The 22,466-nt window shown below is 48.9% G+C and overlaps 1 protein-coding gene across 1 annotated transcript; it reads right to left on the bottom strand.

Annotated features, from left to right (window-relative positions):
• Window positions 1–420: 420 nt before the first annotated feature.
• ATP1B2 (ATPase Na+/K+ transporting subunit beta 2) lies at window positions 421–21,986 on the bottom strand. Its single transcript, XM_035136251.3, has 7 exons — window positions 21,627–21,986; window positions 13,212–13,340; window positions 12,136–12,240; window positions 9,205–9,407; window positions 8,116–8,172; window positions 4,081–4,179; window positions 421–2,563 (listed from the first exon to the last, which is right to left on the bottom strand). The coding sequence occupies exons 1-7, from the start codon at window positions 21,736–21,738 to the stop codon at window positions 2,399–2,401; spliced, it is 870 nt and encodes a 289-aa protein (XP_034992142.1). The 5' UTR covers window positions 21,739–21,986; the 3' UTR covers window positions 421–2,398.
• Window positions 21,987–22,466: the final 480 nt, after the last annotated feature.

The following is a 22,466-nucleotide window of genomic DNA, read 5'->3' as shown; positions in this document are numbered from 1 at the left end:
GGGAAATGCATTGTGAGCCTGCAGAGTTTGCTGCCAATTATGGATGGGCAACTCGGAAGATGAGCCAAGGTGATGTTTGGTGGCTGGAGTGTCAGACTAGGACCCTGGAGAGACCCGGGTTCAAATCCTCCAACTTACTTGGCCATAGACCTTGGGGGCCGATTCACTCCTTCTCCCAGCCAAACCTACCTCGCAAGGTTGTTGTTAGGCTAAATGGACAGGAAGGGAGGAATATGTGCACTTTGTGAGCTGCATAAATACAAAATAATAGCAACCACTGAAAAAGGGAGAATTCTCCTTCGCTCCTGGCGGCCTCGGGGAGGGGCAGGGAAATTCTTCCCACAGCTCCACATCCTATCATTGCAAGCAACGTTTAATGTATCTAAATGCACGGTCAAAAACTCCAACCCAAAAGGCAACCAAAGTTTTTTAAATTTATTTATTTCTCATCTTTACAGTAAATCTGATACAGGCAATTAAATAATTCTGCAAATAAAAACAAAGATAAAAATAAAAGAGTTAAAAAGCCAAAGAATTTTTAAGTTATGTCTTCCATTCATACACATAATAATCGACTTCGATGCAAGCCTTAAAGAGGTAAAGGGGTGAAATTTAATAACTATTGAAAAATAAGAAGCAAGGGAGTTTTTTTTTTTAAAAAAAAAACACCCATTGCCCAAAAATTAAAGTTCGCTTTCGTTTTAAAACGACGCTTCTGTTCTTCCAACAAATATTAACAGGAAGTGAGAGATGAGGCAAGCAAGAATCTTCTAGAGAAAACAAAAATAAAATAAAAAAACTCCCATCGGTTAATTTAAAGTGACGACTAAAGAGGCCTTATTGGGTTCGGTCAATATTCCCCCCTCAACTATGGCAGAACCAGTGGTTTTGTTTTTAAATTTCTTTTCTATCATCATCTTAGTGCAATGTGCCACTATTATAACAGATTAAAACAACTGTACACTAAAGGACGAACAGGGTCAGAGTAGATCCTATTTAGAAGAAAAGAGAGAGAGGAAAAAGAGAGAGAGAGAGAGAGAGAGAGGGATGGCCGGGTGAGACAATTAAGACTGACAAGCTGCGTTTTTCACAGCCGCCGCAACCGTTTCCTCTGCGAGGGAATCAGAACAGCCGCCCATGCCCAAAAGAAGCCTTTTGTCTGCCATTTTATTTTTTACAAAGCTGCTTGCAAGTCAAGAGAGAGATGGCAAGCTATTGCCACACAGAAGTCAAAAGTAGTAGGGTTGGGGGGGGGGGGAACAGGGATGCTTCAACCCCTGCAGCCGTTTTGGACGGTTGCCACAGATTCTGCGCTTTCTAAAAACCCAGGAATAAGGGTTTACTGATTTACTGACGAAGAACCGGCCAGCAGCAAAATGGCTGCCATCCAAAACCCAAGAGCGGCGGCCATTTTGTCCCATCATGCAAAAGGAAGAGAGTGCAGCCGTTTTGCTGGGTGGCCGACATTCTGCGCAAACAATTGGGTTTAATCCTTCATTAAGTGTATTTAGAGAGCGCAGCAACACACACACCCCAAAACACCACCCATGTTTTAACGCGTATTTTGACGTTCTTTCGCGCAGTTAACGGCAGCCAGAAGCTTTCGAGACAAAATGGCTTCCCAGCGGCCAACAGCCGTAGGCCCCAAAACCACAGCAATTCCCCCCAGTTGGGACCCCGAGGAACCAAGATGGCCCTGCGCTCCTTTCCCAGGGCCAAGGAGCCCCCCGAGCCATTTTCATAACAAGGGTTTTGTGGCAGGAGCGAAACCGGTAGAAAAGATGGCGAGGGGGAAGAGGAGGGGGAAGGAAAAGAGCTCTGGAAAAGGATGAAAATACAGAGGACTCAGCAGTACCTTAATTTTTAATATATATAAAAAATATCTATATACATTTATTATTATATTAGGAAATATCTCCGGGAAGGGAAAGGCAGAAGGGGGGGCAGTTTCGTGGGTCCTGGGCTTGGGGGGTTGGGGTGGGGGTATCACAGCCTCTGAGCTCCCCACATATGTGGGGCGAGAAGGGGGAGAAAGCGGGAAATGTCGTTAGAACGAGCCAAAGCAGCATTCGCAAATATTTCGAGAGGGGTAAAGGGGAGAAATGCGGGCCAGATGAAGGGGTGCAGGTGGAAGAAGCAAAGCCTTCGATTTTGGGGTTCAGGGAGCCGGGATTGTCTAACAGCGATGGTTAGCGACCCTAAAGGATGAGCAGCAGTGGGGTCGCCACCCCTCCTGCGCCCCACAACCGCCTTGCTCTTCCTTCAACATCAATGCGCCACCTTGTTCTGAGCATGGAAGAAAAGAGTTAGCTTCCTTTTTTCTTTTCTTTTTTAGGGTGCTGGGGTGCAAGGGGATGGGCGGAGGGGGAGGACGGACCGAGGAGGGGGGCGGGGGACCTCATTCTTTGTTGACCCGGATCTTGAAAGCCACGCGGCCAGCAAACTTGTCCCGCTCGTCGTTCGTGTTGACGTTGGCGGCGTTGACCCTGCACTCGATGTGGTGGTCGTAGTTGAAGGTGAGGTTGAGGAATTTCACAGCCACGACAGGCTGCGTGTAGTTCACCTGCGGAGGTGGGAGAGTGAGGGGCAAAATCAGTCGGGGAACCAACCCACGGATCTCTTCTCGCACCCCCAAATCTCTCGCTCTTCCTCCAAAAACACGTAAGGCAGCTTTTGAGCTCAGATTAAAGTGACAGCCCAACACCTCCAGACAGCACCAGGTTGGCAAAAGTTAAGAGGTCCGACTCGCGAGGGGCTTCCGAATCTAACGAAAATTTCAGCGCAAAAACAACCCCCCAAACCCTAGCTTGCTAAACCACAAACCGATTTCGAAAGAAACCGAATTCATATCGATTTTTATTTCTTGCCTAGCTGCTAAATACTGGAGAGATTTTAGCACAGGGGTCAGCAAACTTTTTCAGCAGGGGGCCAGTCCACTGTCCCGCAGACCTTGTGGGGGGCCGGACTATATTTTGAAATAATAATAATAATAATAATAATAATAATAATAATAATAAATGAATTCCTATGCCCCACAAATAACCCAGAGATGCATTTTAAATAAAAGGACACATTCTACTCATGTAAAAACATGCTGATCCCCAGACCATCCACGGGCCGGATTGAGAAGGCGATTGGGCCAGATCCGGCCCCTGGGCCTTAGTTTGCCTACCCATGCTTCAGCACTTCAAATTTGCTCCCGTTTCATTTTTTAATTTGTACACAGCCTTTCTGTACAGCTATCTATGAAGCGGTTTACGAGCCACAGGAACGGCAAAACACACAACGGAACTCACACACCCCGCAACAACATTGCTGTTGCCGGAGCAATCGAGTCAAAATGGTTATGTAGGACTGTAGCAATTAAGGTGATATTGTAAATCCCTATAAATCCTGAAATATGCTTATATTAGTGAATTGTGGTAACTTGTTGCTTTAAAGAAACTGATGATTCAGCAAGAAGCCGTCCCTACTGGGATAAGTGGTCAGCTAATCCGTCAATCACAAAGAAGCAATTCATAAACTAGAATGCGACAGTCCACCTGAAATATAAGATTGCAAACGGATCGCTGAATATGATGGCTGAATACTTGGGAGTTCTTCCTCCTACAGTGGTGCCTCGCTTAACGAATGCCCTGCTTAACGAAATTTCCGCTTAACGAAAGGATTTTTCGAGCGGAGGTTGCCTCGCTAGACGAATTCGTTTTACGAAAAATTTGTCTAGCGAATCGCGGTTTCCCATAGGAATGCATTGAAATTCAATTAATGCATTCCAATGGGCAAAAAAAAATCCAAAAAAAAATCAATGCATTCCTATGGGATTCGCTAGACGAATTTTTCGTTATAAGAAAAGACCCGTGGAACGAATTAAATTCGTCTAGCGAGGCACCACTGTATTTTGGGGTTTAATGCTTTTCCACTTTCCACTTTGGAACAATAAATGTTCAGTGCAAGCCTGCGACACACCTTTCTCCTCCTGCCCAATCTTCGTACATCCCTTTAGCAAAAGATGGCCCCGAGAAACACCCTTTTGGGTTGAAGAGGAGGAAAGAAAAGGGTCGGGGAGTGTGCAATACTTACGTGGATTTTTTTGCCATAGTAAGGAAAGTACATTAGGTCCATGTTTCCATTGGGAGGGAACATTGCTATCTCCCCCAGTTTCTGGGCATCCTCCTCTTTCTGTGGGAGGAGAAAAAAAGGGGGGGTCAATACATATTTTATCCCTCCCCCCCCTCCCTGACATGCGGCTAGCAACATGCCACCCGAACCATTTACCTTACACTCACTATTCCAAACTCACTTTCACTAACTATGATATCTCCCTTTCCTATTGGCTGGCTACGCCAAGGATCATTATGCCCACCCCCCACTCCCGGTCCTCACTCAACTCTTCTGCCATCTGCTATGTGCATTCACTTATCCAAAATCTCCCCTCCCACTAAGATATAGCCTCTAAGGCCGCTACCCCCCCTTGCCCCCGCTTTTCCCAAACCACATCCAACGTTGTCCTTACTATGAGATCTTCCTTAGGGATTTTTTTCTTCTGAAGACAGAAACGTAGAAGGAGAAGACAGAGTGAACGCGTGGAGAGACAGAGAAGAAAAAAGTAAAACAAAGGAAAGGCTAAATGAACAGGCGGCGTGCGAGGAGGGAGACAGCCATTTGTACAAAAAACGCAAGAGGAACGAACAAAACCAATGACTATTAAGACTGTATTTTACACGACCGTGATCCTTTTCTTACACCAGGGGTGGCCAACTTCCAAGAGACTGCGATCTACTCACAGAGTTAAAAATTGGCAGTGATCTACCCCCTTTTGGGGGGTTCAGGTCAAAGTTGTTGAGCTTTTTCTAGGAAGGAAAACCCTGTTTTGGGGGGTTCACGTAGAAGTTATTGAACTTCTTTAGGGAAGTGGAAAGCGGCATTGAGCTTTTTTTTTAGGAAGGAAAACCCTGTTTTTGGTGGTTCAGGTCATTTTAGGGGTGCAGGGCAAAGATGTTGAGCTTTTTTTAGGGGAGCCAAAGATTTTTAGCTTCTTTGGAGGGAGCCACTGATCTACCGGTGATCTACCACAGACGTCCAGTGATCTACCGGTAGATCACGATCTACATGTTGGACATGCCTGTCTCACACTATCCCTGTATTACCTTACGATGACGGAAAACTTCCAAGTTTTGTTAGGGAAGGTGGGAGGGGAATAAGAGAGAAATCAAATGGTATCGCCGATGTAAATTTCTTCTCTTTTTGAAAAAAATCGGTAAAACTGTGTCTGTGTTTTAGAGAAAAAAAAATACTGTAATCTAGCACCTGAATTGTACACTCAAACAAAAGCTATATGGAAGCTCCAGCTTTCATAAATTCAACAAGAGGCTGTGAAGATGAACCTGTCTGGTGACAAATCTCAGAAGCTGGGCGCTGATCCATGATTTGATAAGGAAAAGGAAAAGATACTCAGAGCCCGGACTACCTCTCCGCCTCTTCCTCATATTGCAAAAACAAGGAAATCGTTTGACGTTGCTTAACATAAAGGTAAATTGCAAAATCCCTTGGCGCAAGAGTTTTAACTGGTTTTTCAGAAGGGTATGCGTTGCCTCGATTACTCACAAAGGGAAAAGCTCCTGCAGGAGGCAAGAGGAAAAGGAAGGGAAGTTGCCGAGTGGGAGAGGGACTGCTTTGCATACAAAAGGTCCCGAGTTCAATTTCCGACAGGATCTGCAGGTAGAGCTGGGGGTAAGGCCCTTTTCTGAAACCCCAGGGGGCCACTGCCGGCACTGAACCAGATGGGACTCATGCTCTGATTCATAGAATCACAGAGTTGGAAGAGGCCACAAGGGCCATCCAGTCCAACCCCCTGCCAAGCAGGAAACACCATCAAAGCATTCTTGCCATATGGCTGCCAAGCCTCTGCTTAAAGACCTCCAAAGAAGGAGACTCCACCACACTCCTTGGCAGCAAGTTCCACTGCCGAACAGCTCTTACTGTCAGGAAGTTCTTCCTAATGTTTAGGTGGAATCTTCTTTCTTGTAGTTTGAATCCATTGCTCCGTGTCCGCTTCTCTGGAGCAGCAGAAAACAACCTTTCTCCCTCCTCTATATGACATCCTTTTATATATTTGAACATGGCTATCATATCACCCCTTAACCTTCTCTTCTTCAGTACAAGGCAGTTCCCCAGGTTCTTATTTCATGACAAGCAGTAATGCATTGTCAAAGCTGTTAAATATCGCTTAGGGTTGGTTTTTTTGTGTATGTTTTTTTTTTTTTGAGCCATCCCTTGGTAGGCTAGCTATCCAGATGTCTGTCGGGATACCAGGTGATGGAACTGACCTGGAGAAATGTTTATACGTGGTTTTGTGGCCCCCATACAGCAATGTTAAATGAATTATCTACATTTTCAATTAAACCCACCCACCCCCAGCCCTAACAATCCAAGGCTCCAGTCTTAAGCCACGTCTGCTCAGATGTAAGTCCACCGAATTTACTGGGGTCAGGATGACAACAGATGGTTTCCTTGTGTTCCTTACATTTTGCTGGAAGCCGTCCAGAGTGGCCGGGGGAACCCAGTCGCGTGGGCAGGGTACTAGAAATTATTATGATTACAGTGGTACCTCGCTTTGCGAACGCAATCCGTTCCGCGGAGGCGTTGCTCGCTGAGGCATTTGCTCGTCGAAGGCACGCTTCTGCGCGTAGCGCCGATGGAGCGCTTCTGTGCATGCGCGTGCTGCGCAGATCGCGTCTGCGCACCCGACGCCGCGGAACCCGGATGTAAACACTTCCGGGTCCACGGCGTTCATAAACGGAGGTAGTCGTAAACCGGAGTTCCACTGTACAATTTTTTTTAAAATAATATTATAATATTTTGAGAATTTAAATTAGATTATACGAGGTGATTAAAATGGGTTAGAATTTGCTAAAATAGATATGTGATTAAGAACCACAGGGGAAGGGATCCCGAGGGGGTCCACATATGGAATGTAAATACCCAAAGAATTAATTAATTAATTATATGTTTTTCTATTCTGTATTTTTCTTTTTTCAGTCTTTTATCTTTTTCTGTAATGCTTTTTTTGTTCTTCTTGTATTCTGTACAATTATTTTTAGTATTATTCTCTTTATAAGGAAAACTTGTTGGACCAGGCCTGTGGCCCATCTAGTCCTTTATCCTGTTCTCACAGCGGCCACCCTAGATGCCTATTATGGGATGCATGGAATCAGGATTCGAACGCATGATCCAGGGCCGTCTTAAGTATATTTGGCGCCCTGGTGCCGTGGTGCGACGGATCCCTCCGGCGCCCCCGCCCTGCCCCGTTTCCCAGCGTGGCGGGCGGACGGAGCTGCGCGGGGGGCGGGGGGGCGCCCTGGCGCCACCCAGCCTGGCCGTAGGGCCGGCCCTGGCATGATCAGCCCCTCCCCTCCACCGCGTTCTTCAGCAACTGGTATTCAGAAGCAATGCTGCCTCAGATTGTGATGGGAGAGCATTGCTACCTTGGGCTGGGGGGGGGGGAGCCACCTCCAGGGATCTGCCTGGTCCTCTTTGAAAGCCATCCAAGTTGGCGGCCACCCCTGCCTCCGGTGGGAGGGAGTTCCGTAGGTTAGCGATGCTCTGCATACAGAAGTTCTTTCCTTTTACCCAGCCTGAAATTTCCAACAAGGTATTGCGGGACAGGAAAGTTTGGAGCGACTTCCTCCAAAGTGTTTTGCGCAAGAGGGGAGGCGACTGGGAATCTAGCCGGGAATGTGGACTTCTGGATTCTTCCAAAGGGCAAGGCTGCTTTTGTGGGTCAGAGGTGATCGGCCCCCTATATGGGTTCTCTACCCCTATATCCCGAAGCGTTGCGGGAAGAGCAGGAAGCAAAAGCTGTCGGGGTTCTAGGACACACTAACTAAAGAACATCTCCCTAAACGGTTCTAGTGCTTTGGCGAGCTACGACCTTACCTCGTGCTTAGACCGGGGTCTCTGAATTTTTTTTGGAAAGAGACAAGGAGGAGGAGGAGAGGGGAAAGTGGAGCGTTAATGAAACGGAATGAGAAAGAACAAGAAAGAAAAAAAACCAAGGAAGAAGAGGAGGAGGAGAGACACAAACCCGCAGGGCGGTGGCAGATCAGAGGCTTTTACCTTTGACGTGCAAGAGACATTGATCGGCTTGCCGTCTCCTGCGTAGAACTTGATGACCTGCCGAGAGACAAAAGGGGTTGGGGAGAAAAGGGTTCAGGACCTCCAAGTGGCTCTCACTCTGCTCTCCCCGTCCCACAAAAAACGAACGGAGCTGGGCGCAGATGGGGGGGGGAACGACACCACCACCTGCAAAAAGACATTTGCCCCACTCTGGGAAAGGCTGACACTTCTGCTTTCAAAACACCGGCCTTCACCAACTTGGTGCCGCCCGTTGGTTTCGCGCTACAACTCCCACGGGAGTTATAGTTCAAAACCGCCGGGTCGGCGAAGGCTGCAATTCAACAGAATCGGCAGCAGAATCCCTCCCATCTCCGCGGAAGGAAAGGTTGGGGCAGCCTGAGGTTTTTATGTGCTCACGGGATCCATCCTCGGATGTGGGGATGGAGGGCCCGCAATTCTCAGCTCTTGCCTGGGCTGCCCCCTTCCGAGGGAGTCCGTTCCACTGTCTTAGAAAGCTCTCCCAAACGTTTGGTTCTCCTTTCGATCCGTCGGTTCAGGCCTGCCCTCGAGTTTTTATCGCGTTTTTAATATTCTGTTGGGAGCTGCCCAGAGTGGCTGGGGAGGCCCGGCCAGATGGGTGGGGTATAAGTAAATAATAATAATAATAATAATAATAATAATAATAATAATAATAATAATAAATTATTATTTATACCCCACCCATCTGGCTGAGTTTTCCCAGCCACTCTGGGCGGCTTCCAACAGAATATTAAAATACAATAATCTACCAAACATTAAAAGCTTCCCTAAACAGGGCTGTCTTCTAAAAGTTTGGTACAGTGTAGTTGTTTTTCTCTTCGACATCTGTTGGGAGGGCGTTCCACAGGGCGGGCGCCACCACTGAGAAGGCCCTCTGCCTGGTTCCCTGTAACTTGGCTTCTTGCAGCGAGGGAACCGCCAGAAGGCCCTCGGCGCTGGACCTCAGTGTCCGGGCAGAACGAATAATAAATTGTTATTATTCCCTTCTGCAGCCTGAACAGACCCTCAAGTGACAAGAGGAGTCAGGGCTTCTCAGCAGGGTCCACCTACCCGGTTCATCTTGACGATGATGCAGGGCCTCCCGTCCCGGTACCCGTAAGTGGTGTCGTTGAGGCCCGAGCATTCGCCCAGCATGGTGCGGTTGAACTGGCACGCCGTCTTCGGGTAGTTCAGCACCCCGTTGTCCACCTGCTCGTTGTACTGCCCCGGGATACAGTCCCGGTTGCTGGCCACTTGCTTGGCGTTGTCATAAGCTGCAAGAGGAGGAGGAATCGTAGAGTTCAAAAGGGATCCCCGGGGGTCATCTAGTCCAACCCCCGGGCAGGGTAGGGAAATACCCTTTTGAGACTCCAGAGCAGACAATTCTGGCATGACAGCCGGGCAAGGGTACTTTTTTAAAAAAAACTGTTTTGTTTATTTTGACATTTTTATCTCACTTTTCCTACAAGTAGCCCTGTTTTATGCTTCACAAGAACCCTGTGAGGTTAGGCCAAGAGTTGAGCGACAGGCCCAAGGTCAGTCAGTGAGCTTCCTTTAAAGCTCATACGCCCACAGCCCCCCAATCCTGGGAACTGTAGTTTACCAATGGTGTTGGGAAATATAGTTCTACAGTACCCAGGATTTTCATTTTATCCGGATTCTCATTTTATCGTTTTATCAGGGAGGTCGTTGTTGTCATTGTATTTATTTAATATTTCCCCTCCAAATCTCCTTTTAAAAACGCTTCCAAGACAGGGGGCCTCCACATATCCCTGAGTAAAAAATGTTTGCGGGAAGAAGCGAATAAATAAAGGCTGGCCACAAAATATCATCTTGAATGTCATATGGAGAAGGGAGAAAGATTGTTTTCTGCTGCTCCAGAGAAGCGGACACAGAGCAATGTATTCAAACTTCAAGAAAGAAGATTCCACGTAAACATTAGGAAGAACTTCCTGACAGTAAGAGCTGTCCGGCAGTGGAATTTGCTGCCAAGGAGTGTGGTGGAGTCTCCTTCTTTGGAGGTCTTTAAGCAGAGGCTTGACAGCCATCTGTCAGGAATGCTTTGATGGTGTTTCCTGCTTGGCAGGGGGTTAGACTGGATGGCCCTTGTGGTCTCTTCCAACTCTGATTCTATGATTCTATGAAAGGACAGCAGGTGTACGCTGAACAAAACGAAATTTAAAAACCGCCATCCTTCTGATGGGACAGATCAAACAGGCCAGGTTCAATCTTAATGAGGTTTGGCGGGGGCTATTTTGTGGTGCAGAATCCGTCTCTTTGAAGCCATTCCCCATCCGCTAACAAGTGGGAATCGACAGTCCAGATGTCTACTGAAGCACAGATCAAAAAAGGCTAAATAATGCTTGCAGCGCCAGCTTTGTGTTTTTATAGTGAGAGCCTTTTTTTAAAAAGCAGCACACTAAACGTCTAAATTATGCTCCTGTAATCCTGCTAATAACCCTCCAGAGGAGGCCAGTGTTATCCTAGCATTGCTCTGGCATACAGATCTAATGGAGAAAATTACGCACAATTTGAGATTTCGACAAGGGCTGCAACCTCCAGACACCTTTTAATAAGATTCCTTTATTACATATACAGAGGAGCCGTCATTTCCAAGGCAAGCCTGGCAAATCTGGAGCTAGACTTGATAAGAAGATAGCCTTTTACTTGGACTTTGCTATTTTAAACTACTTGTGACTGCACTTGTTCTATGTGGCTATTTTATTGTTTCATAGAATCATAGAGTTGGAAGAGACCACAAGGGCCATCCAGTCCAACCCCCTGCCAAGCAGGAAACACCATCAAAGCATTCTTGACATACGGCTGTCAAGCCTCTGCTTAAAGACCTCCAAAGAAGGAGACTCCACCACACTCCTTGGTAGCAAATCCCACTGCCGAACAGCTCTTACTGTCAGGAAGTTCTTCCTAATGTTGAGGTGGAATCTTCTTTCTTGTAGTTTGAATCCATTGCTCCGTGTCCGCTTCTCTGGAGCAGCAGAAAACAATCTTTCTCCCTCCTCCATATGACATCCTTTCATATATTTGAACATGGCTATCATGTCACCCCTTAACCTTCTCTTCTCCAGGCTAAACATACCCAGCTCCCTAAGCCGTTCCTCATAAGGCTTCGTTTCCAGGCCTTTGACCATTTTGGTTGCCCTCTTCTGGACACGTTCCAGCTTGTCAGTATCCTTCTTGAACTGTGGTGCCCAGAACTGGACACAGTACTCCAGGTGAGGTCTGACCAGAGCAGATTACAGAGGTACTATTACTTCCCTAGATCTAGATGCTATACTCCTATTGATGCAGCCCAGAATTGCATCAATAAGTTTCTCATCTGAAACTTGGAAATCTGCTGCCAGTCAGTGTAGACAGCACTGGCCTAGATGGACACCATCTAGGGTAGTTTCCTGCACTGCTCAGATCTTTGCAAATCCACTTTCTGCTCTTCTGACTCTTCCCCACATAGCGCCAGGCAAGACACCCCGACCTCCAATTAACAGTCCGCTATGGATTCCGGTATATTTCAAATTACGTCTGATTTTAAAAGAGAGTGGGGAACCCCTTGGAGGAAACCAAAGGCAAGTGATTATATAGATATATGCACCTGGCTGAAAAGGGCATTGTGGAGTTTCACCCAGCAAGGAGTTCCGCTGGTTAAAGGGTCCAGCTCATTTTTCACACCTGCCACCTCTAGGGGGCCTCAGCTGCGCACGCTTGCCCCAGCCCTCTCTCAAACTTGGGTCCCGAGGTGTTGTTGGACTACAACTCCCATCATCCATTCCTCCAAGGACCAGGGATGATGGGAGTTGTAGTCCAACAACATCCGGTGACGAGAAAGGATGGATAATAGTACAGGGAATGTTGCAGAAGCTTGGAAAAAGGGGGGCGTGCAGCCGTTCCTTCCCTGTCCCTAATTAAGTGGTTAATTAGCATCATTAGGCAGAAAGGCCGGGGGGGGGGGAGAGATAAATGTGTTGCTCCTTCCCCCATTTTACTTACCCTCCAAAAACTTATTTAGCATCCTCACATAATCCTCCCAGGATTCAGTCTGGCTCATGTTGTAAGTGATTTCCAGAGCGTCCGTCTTTGGGCGAATCATCACTCCTGCGAGGGAGAGAAAGAGAGAAGCGGTTGAGGTTTGGAGCTCCGCCTGCCCACACTCCTCGCTGAGGACTAGAAACTTGCCTAGTTCTCTCCTCCGAGAAACCGGCTATTTGGCAAGGAGGCAAAGGCTGGATAAAATGCTGCCAACACCAGGGGGCCTCCTCTTCAAGCCAGCTGCAGTCAACTAGGCCACCTCGAGGTGTTCTCGACTACAACTCCCGTCTGGTGGGAAAGATCTTTGGGTCAGACTAGATGGCCTCAGTCAGCCCCTCAAGCTAAGACCAGTGGGGAGCCCTTAATTTAAGCCAGTTTAGCAAGCAGCTGGGCTTGAAAGGACACCGGGGGCATTATCCACACTGGGTTTACACATTCCTGTACACGGCCAGGGCTTGCACCAAAGGATCCTGGGAGTTGTAGTTTGTGAGAGTGCCAAGAATAGCCCGTTTAACAGCTTCAACCTCCCCTCCCAGGGCTCCATGCAGGAGGGAGCGACTTTCAAAACCAGCTTTTAAGTCTGAAGTGTTAGCCCTCTCTTCGATTTTGGTGGTACCCTGGGGCGGGAGGGGGACAATTCACCTGAGAACACCCACATCTCTGAGCATGTACAGAGTTCCATAACCGGCCCCAGCCAGATTCTGCACACCTGCGCAGTTCCTAGGCAAGCTGGCTGGCCATCTGCCATGGGTGCTTTAGCTGAGAATCCTGCATTGCTAGATGGCCGCCGGGGTCCCTTCCAACTCTACGATTCTTCGAAGGCCAGGCCCTTTTTTATGCGCCAGTGCCTCGTGCAAAACCATTTAAACATGCCCCTCCCGACACAGCAACCACCCTTCAAGCAGAAAGCTAACACCTCAGGGCTAGAGCCTCTCTCCTTGTCGCCTCTGCTTTCTGCCTGCGGCGATTTGCGCGCGATTTGCAACTTCTTTCCTGGGCCGCGTGGCGCAGATGAAGGTCGGAAGCCAAGGCCTCACCTGGGATGGAGAGGCGGTCCTGGTATTTGGGGTTGAACTGGTCCACCGTCTGCAGCATCACCCACATCGTGAGGGTGAAGAGGGCCGTGAGGAAGCCGTAGAAGACGAAGTAGAACAGCAGGATCAGAGCTGCAGGAGAAGCAGGAAGGGGGGGGGAGAGATTAAATTGAGGAAAAAGAATCAGGCAGTGAGGTCCAAAAACTGTAGCCATTAGGATTGGCCCCCATTCTGTTTTCTTATCAGCCCCCATCTCACGCTCCCCCTATCAGAGGGGATGATGTTCTTAGACAGGCCTGCAAATGAACACCGTAGAACAGCCTTCGCCAACCTGGCGCCCTCCAGGGCTACTGGGACTCACCAGCCTCTACCCAGAACTGCCATTTTGGACCACGACCAGTGTTAGAAACTCAGATATATAAGCTAATCACAAACCTTAAAAGCTAGGTTTTGATTGCCACAGAGAGTTATCTCACTCAATATTATTATTATTATTATTATTATTATTATTATTATTAATTATTATTATTTTTCATTTCTATACTGCTTTATATTTTAAAGAACAAACCTCAAAGAGGTTTACAGCACACAAAAATGTCAAATAACACAATCCAGATTAAAGCAACTTCAAGCGAAATGTTTCAAAACTTTCTCTAACTGGACCCGCACCAGTCGCAAAGACCTGGAAACGATGCCTTATGAGGAACGGCTTAGGGAGCTGGGTATGTTTAGCCTGGAGAAGAGAAGGTTAAGGGGTGATATGATAGCCATGTTCAAATATATAAAAGGATGTCATATAGAGGAGGGAGAAAGGTTGTTTTTTTGCTGCTCCAGAGAAGCGGACACGGAGCAATGGATTCAAACTACAAGAAAGAAGATTCCACCTAAACATTAGGAAGAACTTCCTGACAGTAAGAGCTCTTCGGCAGTGGAATTTGCTGCCAAGGAGTTTGGTGGAGTCTCCTTCTTTGGAGGTCTTTGAGCAGAGGCTTGACAGCCATCTGTCAGGAATGCTTTGATGGTGTTTCCTGCTTGGCAGGGGGTTGGACTGGATGGCCCTTGGGGTCTCTTCCAACTCTATGATTCTATTATTCAAAACGCACCTAGCGCCTGGCTAATTTCTATCCCCAACTATGACTCCCACCAGCCCCCAGCTAACAGGGCGATTTTGGACTACAACTCCCATCAGCCACAGCCCAAAAGGAGTGCCGGTTCGACAAAGGTCGCTCCAGAAAGAGAGCCTGCAAATTCCTACTGCCTTTATGTCTGCCCTGCCTTTGAAACGCCTAAGGAATCATAACATCTTTCGCCCATCCCGAAATTTCCCTTTGCAGCACCTGCCTCACTAGACCCATGAGGGCGATGTGCCAATTTAATTAGATGATTGACGAAGCAAAGGAAACCCGAGATGGCCCTCCTCTTCCCCCCCCCCCTCGGCACAGTCGCTAGATATCCCGAGAGGTTCAGCAGGAGGGCAGCTGGGCTATCCATAGCTGGCAGGCTTTAGGGCCAGGGAATTAAAAGGGGGGGCCTGCAATGAACCCCCTAAGACCCCAAATCTTTGATACTCCCTTTAGCATGTGTGTTGCATAGGGAAGGGCCGGGGGTACAGCGCCTGCAAAAGGTCCCAGGATCAATTCTTGACAGCTCGGTTGGTAGAGCAGGAGAATCTTAATCTCAGGGTCGTGGGTTCGAGCCTCACGTTGGACAAAAGACTCCTGCGTGGCAGGGGGTTGGGCTAGATGACCTTCAGGGGTCCCAATTTGCCGATGGCAAAATTCGCCAGGCACGTTTCGAATCCTTCCCAGGCCCCAACCTCCATTGCTAAATACCAGTCCTTTCTAAATCCCGGATTCGTGTAAATACGGTACATTCTTCGTTGAAAAGTCCCAGCGCCCTGCCCCTAATATCACCTCTCTCCTCTACTGCTAGGCAAACCCTCCTACTATGGCCCAGGTGCTATCCCTCAGTGGTATCTTTCTGCTTAATGTGGATTGTGATCTGTGTCTCCTTTAATTCACCCTCATTTTTTCCCTCCTGCTTCCCTATACTTTCACCTCCCTAAATCCTCAGATTCCCAGCTATTCAGTTTTTCAAATCTTTGGGATTCTTCCACCTTAGGGAGGAATAGGTGTGGGGTTTGGCAAGAGTTGGGAGGGGTACCACTCAAATTCGAGGAGGCACAAGGAGTTCGCAATGGGCAGGGCCCTTAATCTCACAGTGCATAGCTGAACTATGGAACTCCCTGCTACAAGATGGCCAACAACTTTGGGGGGGGGTGGATTAGGCAAATGCATGGAGGAAGGGGGGAATATTCATAATCAGTTGGAAGCCCCCGAAAAGTGCAAAAGGTCAGCTTTACAGCCACTCTGCCAATTTGTAGCATCTTAGCTGTGAAGACTCAGAATATGGAAGGCAAAAATACAGCTGACAACATGGTGGAACATTCAAGTAACCAGTATTTTTTTAATAAAAAAAAATCCCCTTGGAGCCAATGATCAGGTTTTCTTTTAATTAACTTCCAACTATTCCCTATCTCATTATTTAAGGCAAGGAGAGTCTCCCAAAACAGTCAGCAAAGGAAAAAAGTCCAGAGTCCAGGCTGTGGGCTTGCAAACTGAAGCCTTTGGCCTGACGTATAAAGCGAGGTGGGACACAAGCCGTTCTCTAGAATCGCACGGATTTACTCAAAGTTTACACCTCTAGGTCTCCTAAGACGTTGCAAGCTCCTCCCGAGCACAGGCCCCGTTGTGGAAATAATAAGCAGTTGCATTAATCCCAAAGATGACTCTGAGCTCAGGTCAGAGGAGCTCTCCGTTTACTATGTAATTTACTGAAGTGGGTCGCTGTTGCCATTTCACAGATTGGGGAACTGAGGCCAAGAGGAAGTGATTAGCTATAGACTCCACCCGGCAAGGGACTCTGGCCCACAGGAATCCCAGATCCAGCTTGCAACACCTTCATTCAATGTAGGCCAAATAAGTAGGCTATCGGAAGGAAAGGCGAGACACACAATTCGGCAGTCATTAAGTAAACAGAGGCAAGGAGGGGCACTGTGTGTTTGTGTGCAGGAGCCTCAGACTTGTGTACTGTACCAAAATAAGGAGATACTTACGATATCAGAGCTGCCCAATGTTTTGTTTAAAATACATCCCTATATGTTTAAAATTCGCCGGGCAATTCAAAGAGCCAAACTCAGCAAATCTCAGGGCGAATTTTTATCAACCTGCACCCCCCCCCAAGCACTCTCAGCTGAGTGTTAAAATAAGCAACTCATGGCAGCAGGGTCTAGGGGTCAGCCTCGCACAAACCCTGCGGCGTTTTTTTCCAACACAGAGAGACAAGACAGAGCAAAGCTCACATCTAAGGTGTTAGCCTTTAAACGCTTAACGTTACTCAAGAGCCTGGGCCAGAATTGGACCTCCCATCACCTCCACAGGCACCAGGTAGTGCGGTGTAGTGGTTAGAGAGCCGGACTGTGCAAGAGCAGGGTTCAGATCCCCTCCCCGCTCAGGCACCTTGGGCCAGTCACTGTCAATCTGGGCCCAGCCTACCTCGCAGGGTTGTTGTGGAATTGAATGAGGATAGGGGAGAGCCATGTACACACACCGCCTTGAGCTCTCCGGAGGAAGAAGGGGGGGGGGAAGGAGACTTGGGATGCCAGTACAATAAATAAGTGATAGGTAAAGTGCATTTCTGAAGCACCCTCTCCAATGACAGGAGAGAGAGAGAGAGAGAGAGAGAGAGAGAGAGAGAGAGAGAGAGAGAGAGAGAGAGAGAAGCTTGCAAGACATTAACCCCAGAACCTCTGGGCCTTGCAAGGCCGAAGCTGAGCTGACAGACAAGGGCTGCGAGATAATCCTGTTTACTGTGTCTGGAGTTCTTGCTCTGTCTCCAAAACACACACACACACACAGAGAGAGAGAGAGAGAGAGAGAGAGATCAGAGCTGAGCAAGATCAGAAGGAGAGCAAAAGAAATATGGGCATCCGCAGAGGGGGAGCCTGTCCCCCCCCAAACAAACCACACACACACAACCCCCAGATCCCCAGCTTTTATTTGAATGCATTTATAGCATTTGTAGAACCCAAGATATAAGGCAGAATGTGCAAGCCCCCCCCCCCTCCTGGGCCTTTTTGTGAGAAATGTATCTGTTCCTCCTTTCGGGCATTTTGCTTTGCCTGCCACCCAAAAAAACTTCCACCACTACCACCCCCAAAAAATCCTGTATATTCCCACGAGCAGAAATTAGATTACAAAAATGATGGGGTTTTTTTACTCCCTCGAAGAATCCACAGTCTCTTCCCCCGCCCTCTAAACAACCCCTCTAAATTATCCACAGGTTTTTTTTCAGGCAGCCCCCCAATGTCTTAATCTGCCCCCTTTTACCACCTTCCTTCCTTCTCTTTCTTTGCTACATTTAAGCACCTGCCTTGCCCTGTCCCCCCCCCCAACCTCCCTGTGCTTAGCCAAATCCTGCCAAAAGTCCCCACTGTCCTTCTTCTAGCTCCAGAAATGTCATCTTCCCCCCTGGAGATCCTTTTCACCCTGAAAAACACTCACAACTAGACACCCCCACTAATGTCTCAGATTAATATCCTGAGCACCCATTGCTTGTTGTGGGTCTCCTCTCCCTCACCCAATGCTGAAATATCAGGCCTCATTTCCACCCTAGAGAAGACAACATAGCCCCTCTCAGGTTCACCCACCCCTGCTCTTTTGCCTAAGGAGCACCCCGATATTAGGAGGGTGTCCGATATCGACTGCCCGCATTCTGCACCAAAAACCCACCCTCCTGCTGCTGTTTCCTCCGCTTCCTACATATCTGCGACTGTGATGAGGTCCCTAAACCCTCAACAGACACCTTATTACGGAGAAAACGGCTTCTCTCCCCTAGAATAAACCCCGAAAGCGAAGCTTACATCCTTTCTTTCACCTGCCGCTAAAATGCTTTTAAATTGGCAAAGAGGTACTTGGGAATGGTGACCCCCCCCCACCAATGTCTCCTCTGCCAACTGTATTAGGGCGAAGCCTGCGCCAACTCTCTCTCTCCCTCCCTCCCCCCTTGCCAATGTCTTCGCTCTGCAGTGCCAAAGGCAAGCGAACCCCGAGCCAAGCCAAGATTCCCCCCCGTTCCCCCCCAAAAAAGTGCTGTCAGATCTTGGCCTGGTTTCCTTCCTTCCCCCGCACTCCGGATCAGGATCAGCTACTGCAGCGGGGTGAGGTGCCATCCGTTTTCTGCAGTGAAATGCAAGCCAGGCTCAGGATTGGGGGGGTGGTCTTGTGCCAAGCAGGTTTCCCCAAACCACTCAACACACGTCGCCCGGGTCTCAAGAGCGCACAAAAGCAGAGAGTCGTAAATCGCAAGAAAAGGGAAAGACCACCGTTTGGGGGGTGGAAAAGGGGGAACCAGATTATCAATGCAGCTTTGTTTCGCAATCAAAGGGGATTCCCCCCCCCCCAAAAAAACCAGAGCATTAAAGGCTGCCGTTGAAGCAGAGATGCTGCAATATTCCGCCAGCTTTCTGGCAAAGAAAACTGCAAGAGATTCGAGCCGGAGTTTAGAGAGTAGGAGACTTGTGGGATGTGACAAAAGCAAGGAGAGAGGGGAGCAGATTTGTGGGGAGGGCATTGGGGGGGGGACACTGCAAGGAGGGGGGCCAGAGCCTGAACAGAGAGTTTGCAAGCTTTGAGAAAAGGAATTTTCCCACAGGCAAACAAGGCTTCCAAGGGAGAAGGAGAGCGTGCCAGGTTCCTCAGGAGTTGCAATGCGACAGACCCAAAGGTTGGACTTCTGCCGCACGGGAGGCAACTTCTTCTCCTTACGCCCCCCCTCCAAGAAATTTTCCTCCCTCTCACCCTCCAGAAATTATTCAGCTGCCCCGTTCCCAATATGAACCACCAGCTAGCTTCCCAGCCATTCACACATTGTTGCAATCCCCCCACCCCCCAAAAAGGCAAGTTGGGGGTGCCAGTAAGGTGGGTAAAATCGGGGGGGGGGAATCAAGAGGTACACAGAATTGGAGGGGGGGTAGAAAGTCTGCAAAGGGGAGAATTCCCAGAGTTCAAGGATTTGCGGTGGGAGATCGAGAAAGGCCGGGGTGGGGGTGGGGGGTTGAAGAAGCAATCTCATAATGTCAGCTTGCTGGGGGGGGGGGGCAGGACTGCAGAGAGAGATCTATAAATCAACTGTCTCACAGATCAAGTGGGTCACAATTGGAAGGGAGGGTTCGTTGCTCAAAGCATATTTGGGAATGCATCTAATTTTCAATGGGGGGTGGGCCGGCATACAGATGATGGAAACCAGCACGTTTTTTGCCAAGGAGGGGGGGGGCATTTTAATCAAACGTTTTGCGAGCCTGGTTATTTTTTCCAAGCAGGACAAAGCAACAGAGGAGCAACAGAGGCTGTTTTGCAGCCGTGTCAAAAAGCCCCCTCCTCTCTCTCTGGTGCCAGGAGAGGGGGGGGGGGCGCTTGTTGACAGACTGGCCAGGCGGTGGGGGGGGGAGGGAGGCCTCGCAAGCCAACTCCACAGAAGGAAAATAATGACCTACTTTCCCTGCTGCTCTCGCCTCTGCTACCTTTTCCCCTGCATCAATCAATATCAAAAATTGGAGGGGTGGGGGAGGCGAGAGCCCACCGTCATCCCACCCCCCAAGACACCAGGAAACAGAAGGCCCCATACAATCTTTGTCCTCCTTTTTTTTTGCCCACAGACCCTATACACAGGACCTGATCGCTGGGACCATAAGGGCCCCCCAATATATATATATATTTCAGGCCTGTTCCACCCATTTTATCATTACAGTACTGCCACACATTTAATATCGCCTCTCATCCTGAGCAAATGATCGCGCGCCCCCAATCTTCAAGGATGCAGCGACTCTGCCTCCCCAGGCACCCCACTTCTTCTCCTCCCCACTCCCCCCCCACCCCAAACACAGCAAATACTCCCCAGGATTTTTCTTCTTCAAAGCATATACTGTAATGGTTTTGCTTCCTGGGCAGCCTCCAAGCTCTGATCTGTTCTCCTTTCAAACTGGGGTCTTTAAGCTCTTTTAATGTCTGCCACACACACACACACACACACACACACATCCCCCCCAACCTGCCATCTCCATGGGGTGCTGTGCCAGCCCCCCCCCCCCAAATCGCAAAGAATTCCCCAGGATTAATCTTCTTCTGCACCTGCATTCATGACCACTGCATGTCTAATAGTCTCGGATCTCTCGATTTTTCAGGTTATGTTTGTGTGTTATGTGTGTGTGGGGGGGGGGTGTCAGTCTTTGACCAAAGAACCAGAGACACCCCCCCCCGTTTATCAACCCGCCTTCTAGAACATTGCAAAGGCGAGATCCTCTCCATTTCTACTCAACCCCACAAATGGCAGACAGTTTTAGCCACCTTCAAATTTCACTTCATGGCCTGGGTTGTTTATTCGGGGGGGGGGGGTGCTTTGTCCAGGGTGCAAATAACCCAATGTGTTTCCCCCCTTTCCTTTTTGGGCTACAACCTTGGCTCCTATTAAAGGACTTACGATCATCTCAACCCCCCTTTTCAAATTCAAAAATTGAGAATTATTTTAGAAGTGTTTGAATTCCAGTGTCCCCGCTTTACTTCAACCCTAAATACTAATCTATAACATATATAGATATTTTCTTAAAACGTAGGCACCTAATAACCCCCTACTGAAATTTCTTACAAGGGCCCTTGCCCTATTAATCACCCCCCCAAAACAAAATCCACATGAAACCCCATTTCCCCCTTGTATTTCCTATTTTACTCAAGGTCTGCAGTTTCCCTTTTCGGGGAGGGGGCACCCCAGCAGTCCGCCATAACTGCATGCTGCCCCCCCCCTCCAGGATCGCATCACCCATCGCAACTCCCCTGCTGGCCTCCTTTTTTTCCTAGTGCTCCCCCCCCATAAAGGACTCTGTTAGATAAATTTCCCATTTTCCCCTCCAGAAAGACCGCCCCCCCACACTCCCATCCCAAAACTACTCCCCCTTACATAACTCTTCCAAAGCACCCCCCTCTTTCAAAAAAACCAAGGGAGAAAATCTTCCTGGGCGATGCCCCCTTTGAAAGAAATAAATAAGGGGGGAGAAATAATCATATCTAGAATCTCTTTCCAAGGAGGGGGACCCCTATTTTCAGCAAAAGCTTTGCTTTGGCTCTCACAGGTCCCCCCCAATCCCTAAAATAATCCCTTTCGTGGCCCTGCTATCTCTCCCCACCCCCTCCCCATCTCCACTAATCTCCCCCTTTAAATAATCTCCCTTGGCTAGGAGTCCTTGAACTGTCTTGTCATTAAATCCTGCCCAGGCGAAGGAGGAGGCGGACAGCTCCGAGGTGCAGGATCTGCCCCCCCACTCCCTGCCTGTGTGCCCCCCCCCCCAAATCAGACAGACAGGCTCACCCCAGCTGCTCCCGGTGCGCCCCATAAACTGATGCGTGCGCGGGTTCCAGATAAATTCCTTCCACTCCGTCATGACTTGCCCGCAGGTCTTCTTCTCCTTTTCGACGGCCATGGTGGGTGGGGGGCTTCAAAAGGGGGGGTCAGATCCTGGCAAGGGAGCCCGCTAAGAAGCCAGAGAGGGGGCAGAGTGAGGAATTAGGGGGCTGATCTTCGGATCGTCTCCCCCCAAGAAGGATGCCCAGGGAGAAGGAGAGGATGCTGGAGAGAGAGAGAAAGAGAGGCAGGCGCAAAAAAAACACAGAGCTGCCCTCTTTGCAAGGATGCTCAGAGCGGCTCCTCCTCTGGTGCAAAGGGAAAGAGGCCGGAGGAGAGGCAGGGCTCCTATTTATTGCCCTCGCCCCGCCCCCTCCTGCCCCGCCCCGCCCCCTGCTCATGAATATGCAAGCGCGCCACCGCCGCCTTTTCCCCCCATTCAGGATTTTCCCATCGGGGCCGGGCGGTTTTATTGAAAGAGATGCTAGGCTGAGCCCCATTTGGAGAGGGAAGGGTGTGGGGAGAGGGGTGGGAAGGGGGAGGGGAGTTCCCCCATCAAGTTTCACAGGTCTGCTAGGTTTTGGTCAACCCCCAGTTAGAGAGGGGGGTGGGAAAATGCGCTCTTTATTTATTTGCATTGCGTGGAATTTGCTGCATTTGCAGGCCCTGGAGTTGATTGCCTTTGCAATGGCATTTATTGCCACCTTTCTGAACTGCTGTCGGCAAAGCAGGAACGTCACTGACATTTTTAGAGTTATTTGTTGCATTTCTATCCCCCTGCCCTACATGCTTCCCCCCCCCTTCCTC

The sequence above is a fragment of the Zootoca vivipara genome, chromosome 12 (genome assembly GCF_965207765.1).
Source record: "Zootoca vivipara chromosome 12, rZooViv2.hap1.1, whole genome shotgun sequence".
NCBI classification, from domain to species: Eukaryota; Metazoa; Chordata; class Lepidosauria; order Squamata; family Lacertidae; genus Zootoca; species Zootoca vivipara.
The sequence above is the reverse complement of the archived record's forward strand: the minus strand, read 5'-3'. Positions and strand labels throughout refer to the sequence as shown.